The 21,189-nt window shown below is 47.5% G+C and overlaps 1 protein-coding gene across 1 annotated transcript; it reads right to left on the reverse strand.

Annotated features, from left to right (window-relative positions):
• Positions 1-202: 202 nt before the first annotated feature.
• On the reverse strand, positions 203-20,376 carry LOC136959885 (liprin-beta-1-like). Its single transcript, XM_067254104.1, is given in 26 exon segments — positions 203-909; positions 1,073-1,138; positions 1,533-1,691; positions 1,954-2,142; positions 2,383-2,508; positions 2,641-2,763; positions 2,887-2,975; positions 3,142-3,253; positions 3,455-3,605; positions 3,711-3,836; positions 3,994-4,138; positions 5,205-5,361; positions 6,116-6,173; positions 6,306-6,376; positions 6,654-6,784; positions 6,928-6,994; positions 7,138-7,199; positions 9,494-9,577; positions 9,580-9,610; positions 10,401-10,493; positions 11,441-11,551; positions 11,758-11,871; positions 12,052-12,144; positions 13,139-13,344; positions 14,300-14,373; positions 20,237-20,376. Coding segments are annotated over 25 exon segments (2,706 nt in total). The 5' UTR covers positions 14,364-14,373; positions 20,237-20,376; the 3' UTR covers positions 203-831.
• Positions 20,377-21,189: the final 813 nt, after the last annotated feature.

A 21,189-nucleotide genomic window follows, 5' to 3' on the forward strand; every position in this document is an offset into this window, starting at 1 on the left:
GTGATCATGTCAAAGGTCATTGCATTGGTTCACTGCATAAAGAAGCTACTTCGAAGGTTAATGTTTGTTAATGGGTTGATTGCTTATGTAGCCTTTACAGCTTTTGATTATGCACTATGTTCAGTAAACATTTGATTGCTTATGAAATTTGCATAATCATTGTAACACTTAAAAGAACAAAAAAGCCATTACAGGCAGACTTTTACATTTAACTTTATTAACAATATTACAAAATACATAAACAGTACATGGTACATAAGAATCATTGATACGTGGTTAAGGATAACATCACTATTGTGGGTGAACACTAAAATATAGGATTGTCAAGTTAATTTATGGTGTACAACAGGTCAGATGTGGGATATAGAAAAAATATGTTGATCTGTTCATCAAGTAACACAGCAGATGGAGGGGATTAGGATGTACAAACAGACTGGAATGTGTGGACATCAGCTGGGATGCCATGGCAGTGTCCCACAAGACATTTCACAAAGGTTACACAGAGGCTAATGGGAAAGAGGGGAGAGCATTCTAAAAATAAGTTGGACATATTGTAATACTAGTGGATCTTCAGAGGTATCAAAACATACAGTAAGTACTCTTAAGTTCATGTGGATATCATGCAAACGCAGGTTTGTGAAGTCATGCAGTACATTTGGACAATCTCAATAAATACATGTTTGGTTTTTTTGACTTGAGAAAGTCCCAAATGAAGCATTGGTTATGTTTGTCAGAGTGTGTGTTCAGTCACCGTGGTGGTAGAGCTAGTACAGTTTGTTCCATGTCACAGCGCTCGGTTGGCATCGGGGCGGAAGGTCACCCCCCCCTCCCTCACACGTTCGAGTCCTCGTCTGTCACGCTAGCCTCGGGGGAGATCTCCGTAAAGAACTCCTCATCCTTCAGCATGCTCTGCAACACGCAACACACCACATGCAACACACGCCTTGATTCAAAACGTGCTCGTCTCGTCTGAGGACTCCTGGAGAGCTGGGGTTTTACTGCAGAGCTCCGCTGTGACGCTCTCCTCAGGTATAGAGGGAGATCGTGTTGTGGCATTTTAATGATTTCTTACCGTCAGGTTGTTGATGCCCTCGGAGAAGGCTCCTATCTGCCTCACCGTCCCCTCAGAGTCCTCCATCTGCAGACACAAGCAGCACATTCAACAACACTTCACCTCCACGGTAAACAATACAAATAAAATGTTCGTTGAGTCCAAGTTTATTGAAATGTCCTGGCACGGTCTCAGAAGAAGCAACTGTGGCCTGTCGCCCCTACTGAAGGATTTCACTTGTTGTGAGGGGAGGATGTGTGTTTGTTCAGTATTCCGTCTGCATACGACATTTAAAATTGTTGATGCCTGCCTTCTGCTCTCAGACACTTCTGATACGACACTTTCTGAGACGAGCAGAAGGCGGAGACTCAAGTTTCTGCTCCCCTTTTGGGGGAAAACACCTCTTCTCACACCCTCGTTTCAGAAACACGGTCCAAGTCCTCTTGGAGACGCCTGATGGAAACATGGTTCGCACACAGACCTGTTCCAGGACGCAGAGGTCATCCTCGTAGATCCTCAGCCCCCTCTGGAAGCTGCTGTTCTTGGGCATCTCCACGTCCATGGGGCAGACGTACTCGTCGCTGTCCTCCTGGCGTTTCTTTCGCAGGGTCCCGAAGCTGCCGAACGACAGTCTTCTGGGCTGGGGGGGGGGGAACGCTTTGTTTATTCTATTGCCTGGGACTAGGGGTGAACACATTACCATGGAAACCCATCATGCCCGTATTTTAATTGGCTGTACAATGTTAATAATATAAAAGGAAAGATGAAGCAGCCATCTGTTCAAAGCAGTGGAGCACATCCAGGACTTGCACAGGCGTTAGCCCTCAACTAGCACTCGCTGTGACTCCTTCCACCCGAGGGTCAGACAGGCCCACAGGACTAACCTCGCTCAGCCTGCTTACCTTGACCTTGGCGGTGGCGGTGAGCACGGTGTAGTCTGGGTGCTCCAGGCACTCCTGCTTCAGCCTCTGGGCCTCGGAGCCGATGAGCAGCTGGAAGTGCGTGGCCAGGTGGCGCCTCAGCAGGGTCTTGTTGGGGGGGATGTTCAGCAGGAGTGCCAGGGTCTCCACATTGAATCTGGGCTCCAGCACCTGAGGCGGAGCACACAGGGTCACGGGAAACGTGAGGCTGGTTCTATTCTGTGTTGCTGCCGCCATCATTCAACACTATTTTCAGCTTTTTCTTCAGTCCTACAGAATTAGACTAGTTCTGTAGTCTTTGGCTGCAGCTACTTTAATTCAAAATATACATTGGGTTTCTTATTCTGTCCTAGACCTGCTTTCATTCAAAACAGTATATTCCATTTCTTCTGTCCTGTCTCGCTGTGTTACCATGAGCCCCCCGTGCACGCCGCTGCCCCGCAGGTTGGGGGCGTACTCAGCTAGGTCCACAGAGCGCAGCCACTCCATCACCCTGTGATTGGTCCACTGGGAGATCTCAGCAGGCGTGATGTTGTTCTAGACAGAAGAACGACAAGGGGGGGGGGACGACATGTAGTCTATATAATACAGTGTAGTCACTGTACACAAATGTAAAGGAAAATATGGTTATAATAACAATGACAAATATTTAGTTCCATTATGTCAGACCTCGTCGGAGGGGCGTCGTCGGAGGCAGTTTGGCTCGTAGAAGTTGAGGCGGAGGACCTGGATGGCTCTCTTGATGCTGAGGTGGTGGAACACACTGCCCACCTTCAGAGACAGCAGGTCATCCTGGAGAGGGAGGTCAGAGGTCATGGTCACAACTGGGAGAAAAACATGCATTGAAAGCAGGCATCGAGGATGTGCTTTGGAGAGGGATACAAATGGTACAAGATGATGGAGGGATGGACTCACCACAGTCATGTAGTGCAGCATGCGCCCATCAACGCGTCCCTCCTCAAACTGGCTCTTATACTGAGGTAGGCCTATGTCATCAAGCCACCCTGAGGGGAAAAAGGTTGCCCAATGTTGACATAACACAGTGCAAAGACGCTTCAGCAGCAATGATATGTACAACACATCCATGCACTTTTACATTCACTAAACGTCCTATAGGGTTTGTTTGATGGTCAAAATCCTACTGAAACTCAAGTTAAGGCGTTCACTCACTGGTCACCCAGTTGTGGTCCAGAAGGCCCTTGAGGTCGTCCTCCTCCGAGCCCAGGGACTGCAGGGCCAGCAGCAGCTTCTTCCTGTGAAGGGGGTGTTTGAGTCCCAGCTCCTAGAGGGACGAGTCAGACAAGATCACACATCCAGATGGACATTACATAGAGACTGCTAACACATACTATACTAACATGCTCAGGTTACACCGTTTCTACGGTGTGTAGCATGGACACTGACCCCCCTCAGGTTCCCCAGGGCTTAGCATGCCTCCCAGCTCCCCTCCCCCCCCAGGCAGGGCCCCCCCAGACTGCCATACCTTCTCCAGGTCATGCTGCGAGGCCTGAAGCAGGGTGTGTCCTGACCGGATCCATCCCTGGGCCTGGGCCATGTGCAGACCCAGACCCTGCTCCTGCAGCCACACGCACACCTGCTCTTTAGTCCACCGAGCAAATGGCACCTCCACGTCACTGGGGGTTCAGGGCGACAGGTCAGTACCAGCTACCAAGTGTGACGCTGACAAACACCTTCGCCCATGCATCTTGTCGGATCATCCGGCGGGAGGCTCCACCTACTTGGCGGCATGGTGCAGGTCACGTGACCATCCGAGACGGGGGCCCGCGGTGGCCCTGACCCCTCCCCTCTTGAACTCCGTCTCTGCCTCGTCCAGGTTGAAGGAGGTGGAATGACTTCTCCTCAGCCTGTGTGGAGAAGAAACATACATAAGTACAACATAAGAAATATCATGTATAAATAGTGAAGCTAAGCCAAGGTGTACCTGCTCAAGTACCATTACTAGTATGGTCAAATGTTGAGGAATCAAGAAGGGAAAAAAAAAAGTGAAGGAAACTGTCTCACCTGCCAAAGAACTTCTTGAGACCTCTGGCCTTCTTCTTGCTCTCGGGCGAGGCAGGTAGGTTGTGGTTGCCCCCTCCCCCCTGGGTCGTCCGGGACGGAGCCCCCGCCAGGTCCAGGTGTTCCGTGCCCTTTCTCTCCGTCTCCGCTGTAAAAACACACCATCAGAACCACAGCAACACCTGGCACCTCCCACCACCACGGGGAACAGCACAGGCTGCCAATAGGGTTCCAGGACTACAACCAAGATGGCCACCACCACCACGATAAAGATGATTTTAGGACAACTCTCATGGCCACCGCCACCACTATCAACATGATTTTAGTACTACAACTCTGATGGCCACCACCACTACCGCACAACACACCAAGCCAGCCACACATAAGCGCCACGACTCCATCCGCACATGCAAAGGATGGATCGAAGAAACTTCTCACTGACATTGAGAGCATTTCTAGACTGTAGACTCAGAACTTAAAGGACAAACGCAGCATTAGGCAGCGTCATTGCAGATGGTGTCGCGTCATGGATAAGGGACAGCTGGATATGATTTAGTGAAGGCAGAGTTCAGGCATAGGACTAGTCACACAAGCACAACTGTCTACAAAGGACAACTGTCCACTTGTTTAATACAAGTAAAAAACTGAAATAAAGAGTAAGAAAGTAAAGAAAATCTTTACAAAGGAAAGTTGTTATGCTTAGATTCTAACACAGAAGTGTGACCATACAACCTGATAATCATATATACAGTTAAAAATGACAGTATTTAATTTGCCTTGGCCATGGGTAGTCAGGTTGATAGTCTCACTGCTGTGTCAGTATCCCTGCACACATCCAGCTGTGTCATCCTGAGCTGCCAGTCTGCACGCCTGGCCCTTCGGTAGACACCAGGGGGCGCTACCACACTACTGTACCTAACGTTGGTGCACTGGCACTGCGACTGCGGTCTTCACATCATACAGTAGCAACCATGGAAGGTGTGTGTGAGAGAGAGGACAGAATGGAAGGAGAACACAATGTGATGATGGAGATAGATGGACACGCAGACAGAAAGACAACAACAAAAAACGACAAAACTGACGCACACATATAAACACACATGAAATGTGTGACAACAGCATGGTGACACAGTACAACAGATTTTGTACCGAGTATGAGACGTAATCCTTGACGCAACATCCTGACAGACAACAGACTTGGCGGAGACACTCACCCAGGTTAGGGCTGCTAGCGGTTCTCTTGCCTCCACGCATCTTGAAGAAGCCTCGCCCAAAAGACGAGCGGGCCTTCTTGGACCCAAAGCTCTCATCCCCTGAGGTGTTTGGTTTGGAAAGCGAGCTGGATGAGGGACTAGACTCCTTGGTTATGCTCTGCAAACACAGAAAACAGACCTGCAGCTTGAGTCTTCACTGCTGCTCCTTTTCTCAGTTCTCTTGCTTTCTCAGCCACGTGTAATTGAACCAGCTGCCTCAATTAACAACTCTGATTGAACATGATGCAGTTCCACCATTCAACCTTTAGGTGGCACCAGCGTAATTATAACCATCCGACCCAGTACTGAGGAATTCGTTCTGAATGCTGATCCATTCTGACAATCATTCATCCAGAGATGAAGAGAGCACTCAGTCGAGTGGAGGGGCTCAGTGACTCAGTTTTCCATGCAAGGGATAGATGATATCTTATGACATGCCTTCTGCATGACTAGACCGTGCATGTTTCATTTCCTGTTTTAAACACGGGAGTTCAAGTGGTCTGTGATAAAAGCTCTAGTGTGAATGTCAGTGTGGTTAAATGCGACTGCTACAATTCTGTCCAAAATATCAAATATTGTCACAGTGTTACACAGGAAGCCTTAGTTAAGGTTACACAATCTAGGTAACTCACTATCCTGTAATCTTGTTTTTTTTATTTTTTTTTAGCAGACGCTCTTTTCCAGTGCGACTTACAGTAAGTACAGGGCCATACCCCCCGAGGCAAGTAGGGTGAAGTGCCTTGCCCAAGGACACAATGTCATTTTGCACAGCCGGGAATCGAACTGGCAACCTTCTGATTACTAGCCCACTTCCCTAACCGCTCAGCCACCTGACTCCCTCTGGGTGTAATCTGGGTGTGCTTCAGTCTTACCTGCTCAGTACTGCTGGTTATGTGGCTGGTACTACTCGACTGATGGACGTCTAGGGGGCTGGAGGAGAGGGACAGTTGGTTGAGTCTGAGACAAGTTTAGATAGTGTACAGAGTGAATGAGACCCAGAATCAACACGGGGTGTGGAGAGCGTGGGAGCGAAGGGGAGTGCAGCCCCGGGCCAGGCGTTACCTTTCTGGGGTCAGGGCCTCTGTGTGGTTCTCCTGCTCATAATCGGAGAGCTCTGTGATACAGGGGACGACCTGCGCCACATTCAAAAGATCCGAAAAGGAGAAATAATCAGTGCATGGCTCCATTACCGAATGTGCTCATTTCGCAAAACATAGCAGAGAATCTCATTCACTTTCCCTGCTAAAGTAATATCCAAAAGGCAGGACCTCTTGAACTCCAACATTCCAGTGAGAAATTCTGGGATTTTTTTGGAGGGGAGGGGTGGGGGCTAAAATGAGGTTTTGGCCAGGAAGCCCAGAGTCTGGGGTGCATCCTGTGTGTGGGTTGTTTCAACGTGGGGGTGTTTACCTCGCCAGGCCTCCTTCCTGCCTCCGCACACTCCTGCAATGCCAGCATGGCCCTGTCCATTTCCATGGCGACGTGAATGGATGGCGATGCGTCATCTGGGATGTCGTCGTAATCGTTTTCATTCAACTTATCTGTGTGTGTGTGTGCGTGTGTGGGAGGAGGGGAACACGTGTTGATTGTTACACAAACCTGGTGACCATGGTGCCCCAACACGCCTGTTCAAGCTTCTCATAATCAAATCTCTGACTAACACCCAACCTATATCGCAGCTCACCTGTCACCAGGTCCTGGACCATCTTGTAGCGTGTGACTGACTCCTGAAGCTCCTCAATCCTCTGCTCCTATAGACAACATTATAGGAAGGAATCTATCAATTGGATAGATCATAGAAAACTCACTCCTCTCAGAAAACAAATGCTGCATGTTTAGTCTAAAATACAGCTACGGGGATACAATTTCAAAAGGAACTCGTAGTGCAGTTGACCTTCTCAGCATTGGCTGTCATGAGGGACTCCAGCGCCCTCTTCATCCTCATCATCTCTGCATCTGGAAGACAGGAGCATTCCTCTCAGTGAGCGAGCACATTCCTCATTCCTGAGCCATGTGGCTGAGAGCTGCACAAACCCTCCACGGCCGTCTCATCTTACTGTAAGTATAGCTCAGGATACTGTATTTACAACATCTTTCAAGCGCCTCAATCTTCTCAAACTCAAAAAGCATTCCTGTAGAATAGCAGGTGATAAGGCTGTCAGCCGAGGGCTGAGGGGGTGAAAGATCATGTATAAACGTGTGGTATGGAGCCTGCAGACAGATATGGTGGACAGGGTGGGAGGCACAAACAGCCCCTTGTATGAACCTCACAGGGGTTATGGATCACTGCAAATCTCTGTGTGTGATTACTGTATGTCAAAAGAGGTATTCCCCCCACTTTTAGGGGAAAATTTCCCTACTTATACAGTATTTCGATGAAGGTATACATAATTGCTTAAAAACAGCAGTTAGTCACAGAAGAGGTTTAATGGAAGCGGCAGTAATGTTGGAATGTGATGAGCTTCTTGCCACATCACATTCTTCTTCACAACCGCACTGTAATATAATAACCAAAACATCCACAATGTATGAAGATCCCAGAAGACAGATCCTATCCTTCAGGGCCACCCTTCCCTTCCCTTCCCTTCCCTTCCCTTCCCTTCCCTTCCCTTCCCTTCCCTTCCCTTCCCTTCCCTTCCCTTCCCTTCCCTTCCCTTCCCTTCCCTTCCCTTCCCTTCCCTTCCCTTCCCTTCCCTTCCCTTCCCTTCCCTTCCCTTCCCTTCCCTTCCCTTCCCTTCCCTTCCCTTCCCTTCCCTTCCCTTCCCTTCCCTTCCCTTCCCTTCCCTTCCCTTCCCTTCCCTTCCCTTCCCTTCCCTTCCCTTCCCTTCCCTTCCCTTCCCTTCCCTTCCCTTCCCTTCCCTTCCCTTCCCTTCCCTTCCCTTCCCTTCCCTTCCCTTCCCTTCCCTTCCCTTCCCTTCCCTTCCCTTCCCTTCCCTTCCCTTCCCTTCCCTTCCCTTCCCTTCCCTTCCCTTCCCTTCCCTTCCCTTCCCTTCCCTTCCCTTCCCTTCCCTTCCCTTCCCTTCCCTTCCCTTCCCTTCCCTTCCCTTCCCTTCCCTTCCCTTCCCTTCCCTTCCCTTCCCTTCCCTTCCCTTCCCTTCCCTTCCCTTCCCTTCCCTTCCCTTCCCTTCCCTTCCCTTCCCTTCCCTTCCCTTCCCTTCCCTTCCCTTCCCTTCCCTTCCCTTCCCTTCCCTTCCCTTCCCTTCCCTTCCCTTCCCTTCCCTTCCCTTCCCTTCCCTTCCCTTCCCTTCCCTTCCCTTCCCTTCCCTTCCCTTCCCTTCCCTTCCCTTCCCTTCCCTTCCCTTCCCTTCCCTTCCCTTCCCTTCCCTTCCCTTCCCTTCCCTTCCCTTCCCTTCCCTTCCCTTCCCTTCCCTTCCCTTCCCTTCCCTTCCCTTCCCTTCCCTTCCCTTCCCTTCCCTTCCCTTCCCTTCCCTTCCCTTCCCTTCCCTTCCCTTCCCTTCCCTTCCCTTCCCTTCCCTCCCTTCCCTTCCCTCCTCCTCCTCCTCCTCCTCCTCCTCCTCCTCCTCCTCCTCCTCCTCCTCCTCCTCCTCCTCCTCCTCCTCCTCCTCCTCCTCCTCCTCCTCCTCCTCCTCCTCCTCCTCCTCCTCCTCCTCCTCCTCCTCCTCCTCCTCCTCCTCCTCCTCCTCCTCCTCCTCCTCCTCCTCCTCCTCCTCCTCCTCCTCCTCCTCCTCCTCCTCCTCCTCCTCCTCCTCCTCCTCCTCCTCCTCCTCCTCCTCCTCCTCCTCCTCCTCCTCCTCCTCCTCCTCCTCCTCCTCCTCCTCCTCCTCCTCCTCCTCCTCCTCCTCCTCCTCCTCCTCCTCCTCCTCCTCCTCCTCCTCCTCCTCCTCCTCCTCCTCCTCCTCCTCCTCCTCCTCCTCCTCCTCCTCCTCCTCCTCCTCCTCCTCCTCACACACACACACACACACACACACACACACACACCACACACACACACACACACACACACACACACACACCACACACACACACACACACACACCACACACACACACACACACACACACACACACACACACACACACACACACACACACACACACACACACACACACACACACACACACACACACACACACACACACACACACACCACACACACACACACACACACAACACACACACACACACACACACACACACACACACACACACACACACACACACACACACACACACACACACACACACACACACACACACACACTCACACACACACACACACACACACAAACCTCTGTCCCCTCCATCTGTCCTGTCCAGACTCAGGACCCCCGGCATGCCCTCGTCCCTCAGTGTCCTCAGCGCCTCCTCCCTGCCTCCAGCAGCACCTGCAGACCCTGCAGCTCGTCCTGTGGGACCAGACAACACCTCGGTGACCATCCTGACCCACACCCCTCTGCTGGACATCCAGCTGGCTTGAGGCACCATTAAAACCCTGGGAGTGACCAGGAAAGCAAAAGGTACAAAAACACCAGGTGATCGTTTCAGACTTGCACATCTGCTGGACATTCCACTGCAAACGTGTCCCAGGTGGACCTGACTGGACCTCTTTAAAAAGGGTCATCCATAAACTGGACCCTGTCTGCTCGCTTCATTTAGCCTGGAGGACTGAGATCCTTTGTGAAACTACGATAACATCCACAGCAACAGTACGCATGCCAAGGCGGGAGAGCAGAGAGGATTAGTTTGTTGTGAAAACTTCTACTTAGCTTACATGGTGGAAGTGAGAGGCAGAGAGCAGAGAGGGAAGGCAACAGAAAGGGATTGTTTAGTAGTCCTTGGGGAAAGGCCAAGAGAGGAAGTTCTTTGGCTGGAGACTGAAGCTCTCCTCCCCAGCGACAGTGAAGCTGATAAGGCTCCACGTCCAGGGCCGGACCCGAAGGGCGGAGGGGATGAGAGCAGAAAAGGGGGGGAAATAAGTCTGAAAGAAAGAACATTACGTGGGTAAAGAGGGAAAGGGATGGTGAAGAGGTTTCAGACTTCCACAATTACACAGTGCTTTATGCGAGATGAACCAGTGGAAAACAAAATGTAATTAGAAAGCACCACTGGCCAAGCCATCATGGTTGATCAAATGTGACCAGATGGCCTTCTACTGTCCTAGCAGCCCTGGGTGACCTCCAGTGGTGCCATACTCACTTGGGTACACTTGAGTTTCTTCTCACACCTCAGTCTTTCATTCTCCATATCGGTCACCCTGAACCGCAGATCTGCCACTTCCTGGTACAGGCCCTGAGGAGGAAGCAGAGTGGAGTTACCCAGGCACTTAAAAAGGCACTTTTTTTCAATATGCGGATATAGTATGCGAATAGTTTTGTTGTGTGAGGGAGAAGGGAGAACAACAAAAACAAGATAAATAATAAATATCTATTGGTTGGTGGAAGAGGTGAGTGACTGCTTGTGTAAAGAATCTGTAGACAAGTTACGGTCTTCAAAAAACTGTCACAGCAAATAAGCCTGTTAATGCTTTCCTTCCATTCAGGGATATCGCTGGGTGGTGCACCTTGGAGCAATTACCACGTAAACAGACCCTCTATGTATTATAATTTATGTAATTGAAGCAGCGAGCCGATTTAAACTGTATATTTAAACAAACCTAACGGCCGCAGTGCAGCACGGCAGATATTACAGAAATACATTACACTCTGGGGGCGGGGGGTGATTTATAGCTGAATTAGACCCAGCTGGGGACAAAAGAAGCATTAAATCTGTGCTAGACGCTGCCTTTCCACCCGAGCCTGCACCCTGCAGCTTACTGTGTCTGAAACCCACACACTGGGAAGGGAATATCCTCCCAGCACTGGCCCAGGCGTGCATGGAGATGGAGAGAGTGGAAATCCTGACTCTCTGCCTCTTAGGAGATGAGAGAGAGGGATGGAGAGATGGGGGAAGAGAGAGAGCGTGTGAGAGAGAAAGCAAGAGAGAGAAGGGAGGGCAGGAAAGAGGGAGCAGGACTTTATGAGGTGAAATGGTCTGCAGGAGGAGGTGGGTGTTTTTGAACGCTCTGTCCCTGTCGGCTAAATCCACCCGCTAGTGCATTATGTATTGTAGAGCAGGGGAGCTCAAATGGCACAAAATAGCCTGCGTGTATTGTCAGCTACAAAAAAATTGACACAAAAAAAATAACATTTGCCTCCTTCAAGTAATAGCAAAACCATTTTGTGTGTGCATCTGCGTACCTCACTATCCCTTTTCTCTCTTTCCATAGCAACCAGCTTCAGTTTCAGACTGGAGACCTCAGTCATCAGCTCCAGCTTGTGTGTCTCAAGGGCTGTCCTTCTCAACACCTCCTGCAGCAACACACAGGACACGCAACCACAGAAAGACACCACGCCAGAGCTCAAAACAGACGCTTATACCCATGAAACATACTTTTCTAAATGCGGTCATTTTACGGCAAGCCGTGATTCAGATCATTTTAAGGGCATTCAGATGAGGTCCCTCATATAATTAACAGCTGAACAACAGTCCTTCCTGCTGTTGTGGACCTCCCCACCTGTTGCAGCAGTTCCTCTGTGGCATTGAGCTTCTCTCTGTGTTCATCCAGACACATGTCCAGGTCTCGGATCTTCTCCCCCTGCACTTCCACCTGGTCCGTCAGCACGCTCACCTGCGCGGAAGGACCGACATCCACCATGCAACACACGACCACGTCATTACAGACAAAACAGAGTCAATAGAACCTGAAAGTTAGACTGGTCAAGAGGAACAAGAGAGAGCTCCTCTTGGTACATTCGGTTGTTGTATTTCCTATCCGCTTCCTGTTTACTAGCCGGGGCTGGTCACACACCTGCAGAACGAGACATTCCTTGTCGCTCTCCAGGCGAGAGAGGCGCTCCTGGTAGACGGCATCTAGGGAACCCACTGAACCGTGCCCGTTAGTCTGGAAGACACACACACAGGCATCAGACACACACACACACACACACAGGACTAATATACAATCAGATCTCACTCATTCACGCACAAACAAACAGCAACCATGCACTTCCTGGAAACAATCCTACATGTTAACAATATACAGTATATTGAAGGTGCTTTAGCTGCCTAATGACCTTGGCCATTATAGACCAACTATTAGCATCTTTCCTTTTCCAAGACACACACACAGACATAAGCAGTTTCACAACAATGATTTCCCAAGAACAGGATCCGGTGGATGCCCTCCTGTTCATGGCCTTCTAGGTGAAGGCAGAGAGAGGGATACCACGTGAACCAGGATAGAGGAATGACATGTGAAGGTCAATCAGCCCCCTCACATGCAAGTGATTTGTGTTTGAAGTGGAAATCAAATCAGAACTCTTCTCGTATTTCACACGTGGAGAGAGCAGGAGTCTCACAAAATGAAAAGAAAAACGAAAGGGAGGGGGGGGGGGGGGGGGAGACTCACAAACACTTAAACTCACGATGAATCATCAGCGGTTTAGTGGATGGAAACCTTTTTTCAAGCACGACTCGGCTGCACAGACACTCGATCAGTCACAAAGCATGCCGTAACACAATACTCACACACTCAATGCCGTCCGGCGGGGGAGACAGAGGTTAGGACTGAGAGACACAAGGCAGATCCCAGCAGAGCCATGTGCAGCCAAAAACAACTAAAACTCTCAAAGTCTGTGGCAGTAACATATCATTGGTGGACGACTGAAACCAATCATTTCTGATGTTATTGCTGTACGTCTGTGGAAGATAAGACTGGTAGCCACTCTTTTTAAAACGCAAAAATCTAACTACATGGTATCATATATTATAATTATAATATCAGTTGCTAATTTGGCACAAAGCATAAGCACAGTACAATTACAACCCTTATTGACAAGTAGACCACGTTTCCTCGTGGTGACTGGTGTCGGACAGAGCGAGGACTCCCCCCTTACCATTCGCCCCTGCAACCACCCCACGAGTCCCTCCGCCGTGGCGTGGGGCACCTGGCAGCGCAGGCCCTCCCTCTCGTCCGCATCCATCAGCTCTAGCGCCCCCCGCAGGTCCTCCAGCAGATGCAGCGCCCGCAGGCTGCCCAGGAAGGGAGAGGTGGGCGACTGGCAGTCAAACAAACCGTTGGAGTAGTCCATGGCCTTGGATCCTGGGAGGAGGGGAGAGTGGAAGGGAGAGGGGGGTGGAGGTGAGGACAATGCAGACATCCACACACCTGCGCAAACCCCTTCAATCATGTGGAATAATTGACATCACCGGACACCATTAGCTCAGGTCAAACGGGTTTCAGAATGTGTGTTATTATATTTAATGGCATTCATTCTAAAAACAACAAAGACCAACCAAGTATCAATCCGTCAGTCAGCGCTCGCAGCCCAAGCCTGTCTACTGGACCAGTGCTCCCTGCTTTCATCTGAGACACCATCTGTCAACCTTTCTAAATGTCAACCTTCATAAAGATGTAGGACTCAAAATAAATAATAAATAGATGGGAAAATAAACATGTGCAGAATTCTATAAATATGCACAGAGGACGGTCTTCACTCCAGCGGCAGAGCAGAGTTAGAACACTGGTTTCTGTGGTAACAGGAGGGGGGTGAGGGGGCCGGGGGGGGGGGAGTAACGTGACCAGCCATCTTTCTTCCATTGGAAAGGTTGATGCTATAATTAAACAAGTCAGCGGAAAAGCAGGGGACGTCTCAAACCTGATTGTTTCTGCTTATCTGGACATGGAAACCAAACCAATGCCTCTACACAGAAATGTCAGAATATCTCAACCAGAGAAGTATGGCTTGAATACCGTATTCACCATTTTCTGCTGCCAGTGGAACAATGGAAAATCTAGTGGAAGTCTGAAGGCAGGGGAAGAGGTTGTGGGGGTGGATACTATGGTCTAATAACATCCTGTAAAACACTCACATTGAGCAGTCTTCCTAAGGCAGTCGTTAAGAAGAAGCAGCATCAGTATATTAGATATATAGGTGGAATATTAGTGAGAAACTACAAACCAGCACTGTTTTACTGTTTCACTGTTAAGTATTGGAGAGGGATTTGTCCGACAGATAACCGAGTGTGTGCAGCTTAGGCGTGCAGAAGTCTCTTACCTGCTATGATCCCATCCATTTGCTCCAAGGCCGCTGCCAACATCTCGCTGGCATCGGACATCATCTTCACCCCACTGTGGCCATGAAAGGAGAACAGATGGGAGCGTTAGTTTCATTGTCACACAGGAGCAGAGAGACACCAGTGCATATTGCCTCTATTTTCCTCTGACTACTGACTGCACTCTTGCTAAGAAATACAGACACCAGGGTACAGCTTGCAACCTATTTCGAAACTCGTGCAAAGAGGGTACATTAGAACAGAATAAATGGTATCACTAGCCAAGTACAAAGCAGGTTATTAGGGTAGTCCCACGCAGGCAGTCCCAGACACAGAGTGGGCTGAGACTAGACTCACCCTGTCAGCAGATCGCCCTCAACAACACCACAGAGTGAACTAAACTAAAACACACAACACTGTGTTTGTGAGAGATTCTGAACTTTCAAGGTCAGAGTACAGCTTCGCTGATCAGAGCCTTCTTGGGACTTCCTGTGGTGTCCCAGAGCTGCAGTCTCGGTCCGTAACCTGGAGATAATAGGCCTGGTGCTGAAGTCAGTGGAGCAACCCTTGGATTTTCCCGTCTGTTTGAGATGGAACAGGATGTGGTGGATTCCCATGTCTTGGGTGATCAAGTGTAATTACAGTTCATGGCAGAGTGAATCTGAAGAGTGAAGGATTCCCTGTCTTTGTAATTAATACTGGGCTTTGATAAGGAAGTCCAACAGGAAATTTGAGACTAATTTGTCTGGTATTTTTGTCTGGGGCATTGTGGCAGACTAGAATACTGTTATTTATTCTCAGTTTTTAGACTAGTAGGAAACATTCCTGACTATATACTATTCTGATATTAGAAGCATTAGTTAATGGCAAATTGAATAAGGCCTTATACATATTACTATGGTATATTCATACATACTGTTTATATAAATCAATCAATTCGAAACGTTAGCAACACAATGTATTCACCTGTAAAGATAGTGTTCATACATACATTTTAATTAAGCTGTGTCGACTAGGTATCACTTGTTTTCATCTAGGTGCCTAGTTTCACTGCAAACAGCATTATATAACACCTTTCAAATGCCAGCTCCACAGGCCACATTTCGTTTCAATCCCTTGGCAACCAGTTTGTTCCCCTTTGGAAATTAAACACCACAGCTAAGAGCATATCACATAATGTTAATCTATTACACGTTTTTTCTCGTTCAGACAAAACAGGTCTAGCTGAGCAGGTAGGAACAACACCAGTCAGGCAATAATGAAAAACAAGAGAAGACTAATGAAAAACAAGGATGAACTTAGTCAGTAGTGACAGTACAAGTCAAACAAAGATTAGCTTGATGACATGTTCCTGATAACACCAGACCCCCTCACCATCACCCCCCTCCTCCTCTGGTAGCCGTTTCCCACCCAGGGCATGCTGGTCAGTGACCCAGCAGTTGTGGGATGGGGATTGTGGGTCTTATCAGGAATAATGTTGCTATTCTCCCTGCGATCCTCCTCCCACCGCATGACGGTATGACTGGAATGCCAGCCTTCCAAAACAACGCTGGACAGCGTCCTACCCAACCCTCTGGATGCCAGATCCACTTGGAGATGTCACATGCCTCCATTCACTAGACATTTATTCAAATCACTACACTAGTTTACATCAAGCTCATTAAATCAACAAAAAGCGTGAGAATGCCCAAAGAATCTGAGATTTTTTTCCATGATGGAACCCAGAGTCAAACCAATTGGACAGGTCAGGGCCCTACATGGAGGAGAAATACCCCTCCATGGAGTGGGGGGGTGGGGGGTTGCCTCACTTCCATTTTCCCCCTGGGTCAGTCACACTCAGCATGGTAGAAAAACAATAAGACCAGAAGGGCATCATTACAGCATGGACTCCATTAGAGGCTGAGGGAGCCTGAGTGTTCATGAATCAAGTCTTTTGTGTGCCCGTGTTCAGTCATGGGCCCTTGGGCAACATCGGTTAAGGTTTCCTCTGAAATACTGCCTTGCTCACGTAGCTGTGCCATTACCCTGCCCCATAAACACATCTCTAATTGAGCCAGCTGTGGAGCTGCAACTGAGGAAGGAGTTACGAATGTGGAAGTTAGAAACAATGCCAGGATTATTAAAGAACCAACCGCAACACTGTGTTGGATGGAATACTATGTACTTGTGAAACCAGACCATTTTTCAGTTACGAAGACAAATCGGACGATAAAGCATTACTAGAAGGTACCACAGCTGCAGAGACAAGGCAACCTATTTTGAAACGCAGGGTGGACGTGTGCCACAGGGGTCCTCCTTAGGAACAAGTGGGGTTTTCCTTCTCGTTCGGTTCTCCCACCTGATAGAAACCCGGCCCAGTCTCTCACTAGGGAAGCTTTGTTTGGTCAGCTGCTTGTCCCACTCCCTGAAGGGAAAACTGAAAACTTGGCTGCTTTTCCAACCGGAACAGCGGTTTTTGGAATCCAAACATTTTAGTTCTCTTCTTGGGATGCCGAAATAGAGGCTAGAGCCGTATGAATGACGAGCAGCATCAAGTAGGTTTGAATTTTAGACTTTATTTAGCCTACTTCAGTAGGCCTGATGCTTCTATGAAAAACAATAGTAGAAGTATTTGAGATGTTTGTTACTACAGATAAGTGGGGAGTGGTGAGGTCTCAATGTCATTAGATATCACATTACTTCTTAACCCCTTTTTCCATTAGATTCCTCCAGTGTCTCCCAACTTAAAAGAGGTCACAGTGCCCATGGGACCAATACAATAGAATTAGTTGTTTTGGTCACATGGAGTCAATCTTAAGTTAAGGCATGATGCTGGTTTTCATGTAAATGGTGTTTGTACTGAATCAATTTATTAAATTAACAAATCAAAGTCATCAAGTGGGCACATACACTTTCAAGGTAATGCTATTTGAAATACCCATTTTAATCTAGGTCAAATGGCACAGAAAAACAATACTGGAAATTGGCAGTGAAATAATTAAATTCCTTCACATAAACTCAATGAGCCAGTAAAATATAGCCTAGCTTTATGATGTCAGATGGAGCAAAGACTTTCCATTTTAGTTACATCACCCAGACACTGGAAGGTTCATCCAAAATCAGTTGGAAACCACAGTCTCCACAATGGAAGCCTCATGGTTATCTACCCAGTCTCCCAAAGCAGTCGGACAGTTTTAGCTGTTCCTAAGTCAGTAGGTTCAGTAGTATCCACCCGTCACTCTGGAGCCGTTTAAGGTGTTGTGTGAGATATTGGTCTTGTGCCTGGCTCGGGCTCCTCCAGAACCTGCATGAGTACAACCGGGGTGAGGGGGAGGATCGCTTTACTCCCTTGGATTTCCTCCAGATGTGGTCCAACTAGGGGCAGTAATACTGGCACACACACCACTTATCCCTCAAGCTTGCGAAAATAACTAAATCTTACAGACAGCTTATCATTCACATAGAAAAAGCCTTTGTGAGCATAAACCATTTTGGAAAACAAGCAGGTAGGAGATCCAAACATCAAAAGAGGTTTAATACACTAGACAAAACAATAAAGGAAGAATTTTTTGGGGGGAAAAATATAAAAAGTGTGTGTAGGAGTTCCTATGGTTTTATTTACATAGTTTGACATCAACCAGATGTAGGAATATGGAGGGGGAGGAGTGTCTCAGTCAGAAAACACACAGCCTGACCCACTGATGAGGTGCACACACACAGCCACTTTTTGAGCACACTCAAGTTGCACAGACTCAAGCAACTATTCACTTACTCACTCTCACATCACGTTCCATTGGCAGCACAGCAGCAGAGATCCAGCCTCTCTACAGACGTGTCCTTCAGAAGCAGACAAGCTCACACATTTGTCTCCCCAATGTGAAACAAGCTCATAAACCACTGCCCCAAGCGTATACTTAAAACACCCCATGCAATACAACTCATCTTTGTGGCCTAGTATGTTTGTGTCTGTGTGAGGTGGCCAAGGTGGACCTTGTTGTCACGGTCTGTGAGGGGTCCAGTTCCAATAGAGACGTCCCCCCTGCCTGTGGCCACTAGTCTCTCTCCTCTGTAGCTGTGGCCAGAGCCAGTCACAGCATACAAAACAGCCCTTTGTCCTCTACAGAGTCACATGGTAAGCAAGGGATAGTCATCCCAAGGTGCCAGCGTTGTTCCACGTGCCTGGGCTGGATCCCAGACAAAAACAGAGAAAAGGCATGGCGTGTGCGGCACAAGGACTGAACAATGTTGTTGTAGACAAGAGAGCACTGAAGGGGGGGGGGGGGGATTGTCTGAGATCTGGCTGCTACTACAGAACGGACTGGCTTTGTGCAAAAGGGGCTATCTGTATCTTTTGTGCCTCTGTATGAGTCTCAGTGTAAGGTTGAATTGTAGATTTTCTGGGCATTTTAATGAGCTTTGCTGTAGGATTTAAGAAAATGCATTGTATCACTTCCCATGCAATAGTTAAACACAGTGTTGACTCTGCAGTTCGGTTCAAATGCCCCGCATGATTGAATGAACAAACTAAAACAATCAGTAGAGGCTTCTTGTTTAAAGGCTGGCAAACGCAACCTCACACAAAACAACCTTCACCTTGTTCTGGACAGGAAGTACTTCCTGACACGTGTTGAGAAATGTCTTCCTTTCTGTCAGTGCCTCTTTTCCCAGCTACTCCTGGTTTTTCTCAGACAGTATTCCTTTGTTGAAACAGGAACAACTTTCTTGGTGTGAGGAATTTTCACAATTTGCATTTTATATGGCTATTACTATGCAAAAGTGGAAGCAAGAATTCCAAATTTGCCATGGAACAAAGAAGTTTCACATGAAAATGTCAAGTGCTTGGGTCATTTCAACTCCAACATCACCAAAACAATATATTCAGTGTGCCCATTAAGGGTTACGCCCAGAAGCCATCCTGCTTCTCAAAATACTGCACCGCAGAAGTAGGCTACTACAGCAGAAGTAGGCTACTACTGCAGAAGTATGTATGGAATGCATGGTAAAATCAACAGAAAGTTGGGCAGTATGGTGAATTTGCCTCACAGCAAAAACACTATGTGAACTACATTTCTTGCACACAGTATTTTATGATGTTGTACAGAATGACTTTCCAGCCTGAGCACTGAACACAGTCTGACCACATTCTGACTGACAACATGCCCAGCAAACTAAGCCCTTTAACAATGAGAAATGTCAGCATAACATTGTGTATAAAGGTTGGGTTTTCATGAGTGTTCTGAATTCGGAAGCTCTTACTTCAAAGAAAACATTAAGACAAGGTGACATGCATTCAACTTGGCTGGAGATCATAATATTAATATTATTTTCAATATCAGAAGCATTTGCTGTTAAATCTCTGAATCTGACTTAACAAAACATAATTCAGTTTATAGCAGGTGGGGTGAAAAACGATACCCTTTAACTCAAGAAACTTTGCTTGTCTTGCAGGTGGCAGTTGCATATAGCCACTCAAAACAAACAAACAAGTGTAGTCAGAGTGAACCTGAGTCTTTGTCTTTTGCTATGCTAAAACCCATTCTCGAGACCGGGAAACTTTAAACCCAAACACCTCCAACGTCATTATGTCTAATAACTCCTTTGCGAACAGTACAATGGTTACATTTAGACGCAAGTATCCGTATGCATCACTCAAGGAACAAAACTGCAACAATGAATCCATGCGTGTTCCAGGATACAAAGACATCAAAGCCTTAGACACGAACCACCGTGTCTCACTGATTACTGACAGCTGTGCAGTCAAGTATTGTATGAGCACAATGGTTGCAAAGTTAAGACTTCGATTCTTTTCATCTGTTTAAACTAAAAAGCTATTACTGTAACCGCCACAAGAAATCCCCACACCTTAACATGCAGGTAACTAATGGTAGGTCTGTTCAAATCTAAAATAATGGCCAGTGTCTCAAGTTTTGAAACTAGAACTTTTGACATGCAACACTTACCTGACAATCGAATAACCTCAAAAAAGCAGGATCCTATAAAGGCCGACCTTCCTGGTAATCCAAAGGTTAACTTTTCAGCGATCACTTGCGCCGTACGTAACACCTTTCCAATGAAGTTGCATAGCGAATTCCCAACTTCCAGAACTTTGAGGAATACTGGGATTGTTCGGGTTGAAAGCTCTCTGCGCATGCGTTGACTCAGGCCAATCACAAACCCCCATGGTTGTTAGCCAACCTAAAATCGAAATTCCGATCATTTGATCACTGCCTCCAAAACCTGAAAAATAAGCATGTGGTTTATGGACATGTTAACTGGAATTAACATGTAGATGTATTTGATGTAATAATCTCATGTTAATGTCAGATATGATGGTTGAGGAACCATCTATTTAGCAACAGATGCAGTGTCAAGGCTCATTCTGGTTTATGAGAAGGGAAGGGTGTCCTTGGTACAGTACGGCATTTTGTCTACTTTGACAGTTAAAGAGCACCAGCTGTCACCAATTACTGTTGAGATCCTTCATGTAAAATTATGTGAGTATGTAGATTTAAAATTCCAACTGACTTCACATAATTTTTACACTTAGACTTAGATGACACTTAAGGTTACATAACATGAATAAAGTAATATTGTGTTATAAATTATTGTATTAATCTATATACTGCAGAAGATTTTACATTTTACATTTTACAACCAATCCTTGATTTAAGTCTACTGTATATGTTATCCAATATGTCACAGAGAAACACATTCCTAATGTGATTAATTCCACATGTTGATCACCTTGCAGAGGGGGTGGGTCCAGTTTAACTTTGGGCAAACAGTCAAATACATTTCCTGTTAACTATCAGCACAGCCTTTGGCTGGATAACATCCTTGTTGGAAATTCTCAAAAATCTGGAATTTGGCAAAATATTTTTAATACTTCTTCCTGAGACTCTTCCTGGAATTA

This window comes from Osmerus mordax, chromosome 17, assembly GCF_038355195.1.
Source record: "Osmerus mordax isolate fOsmMor3 chromosome 17, fOsmMor3.pri, whole genome shotgun sequence".
Classification (NCBI taxonomy): Eukaryota; Metazoa; Chordata; class Actinopteri; order Osmeriformes; family Osmeridae; genus Osmerus; species Osmerus mordax.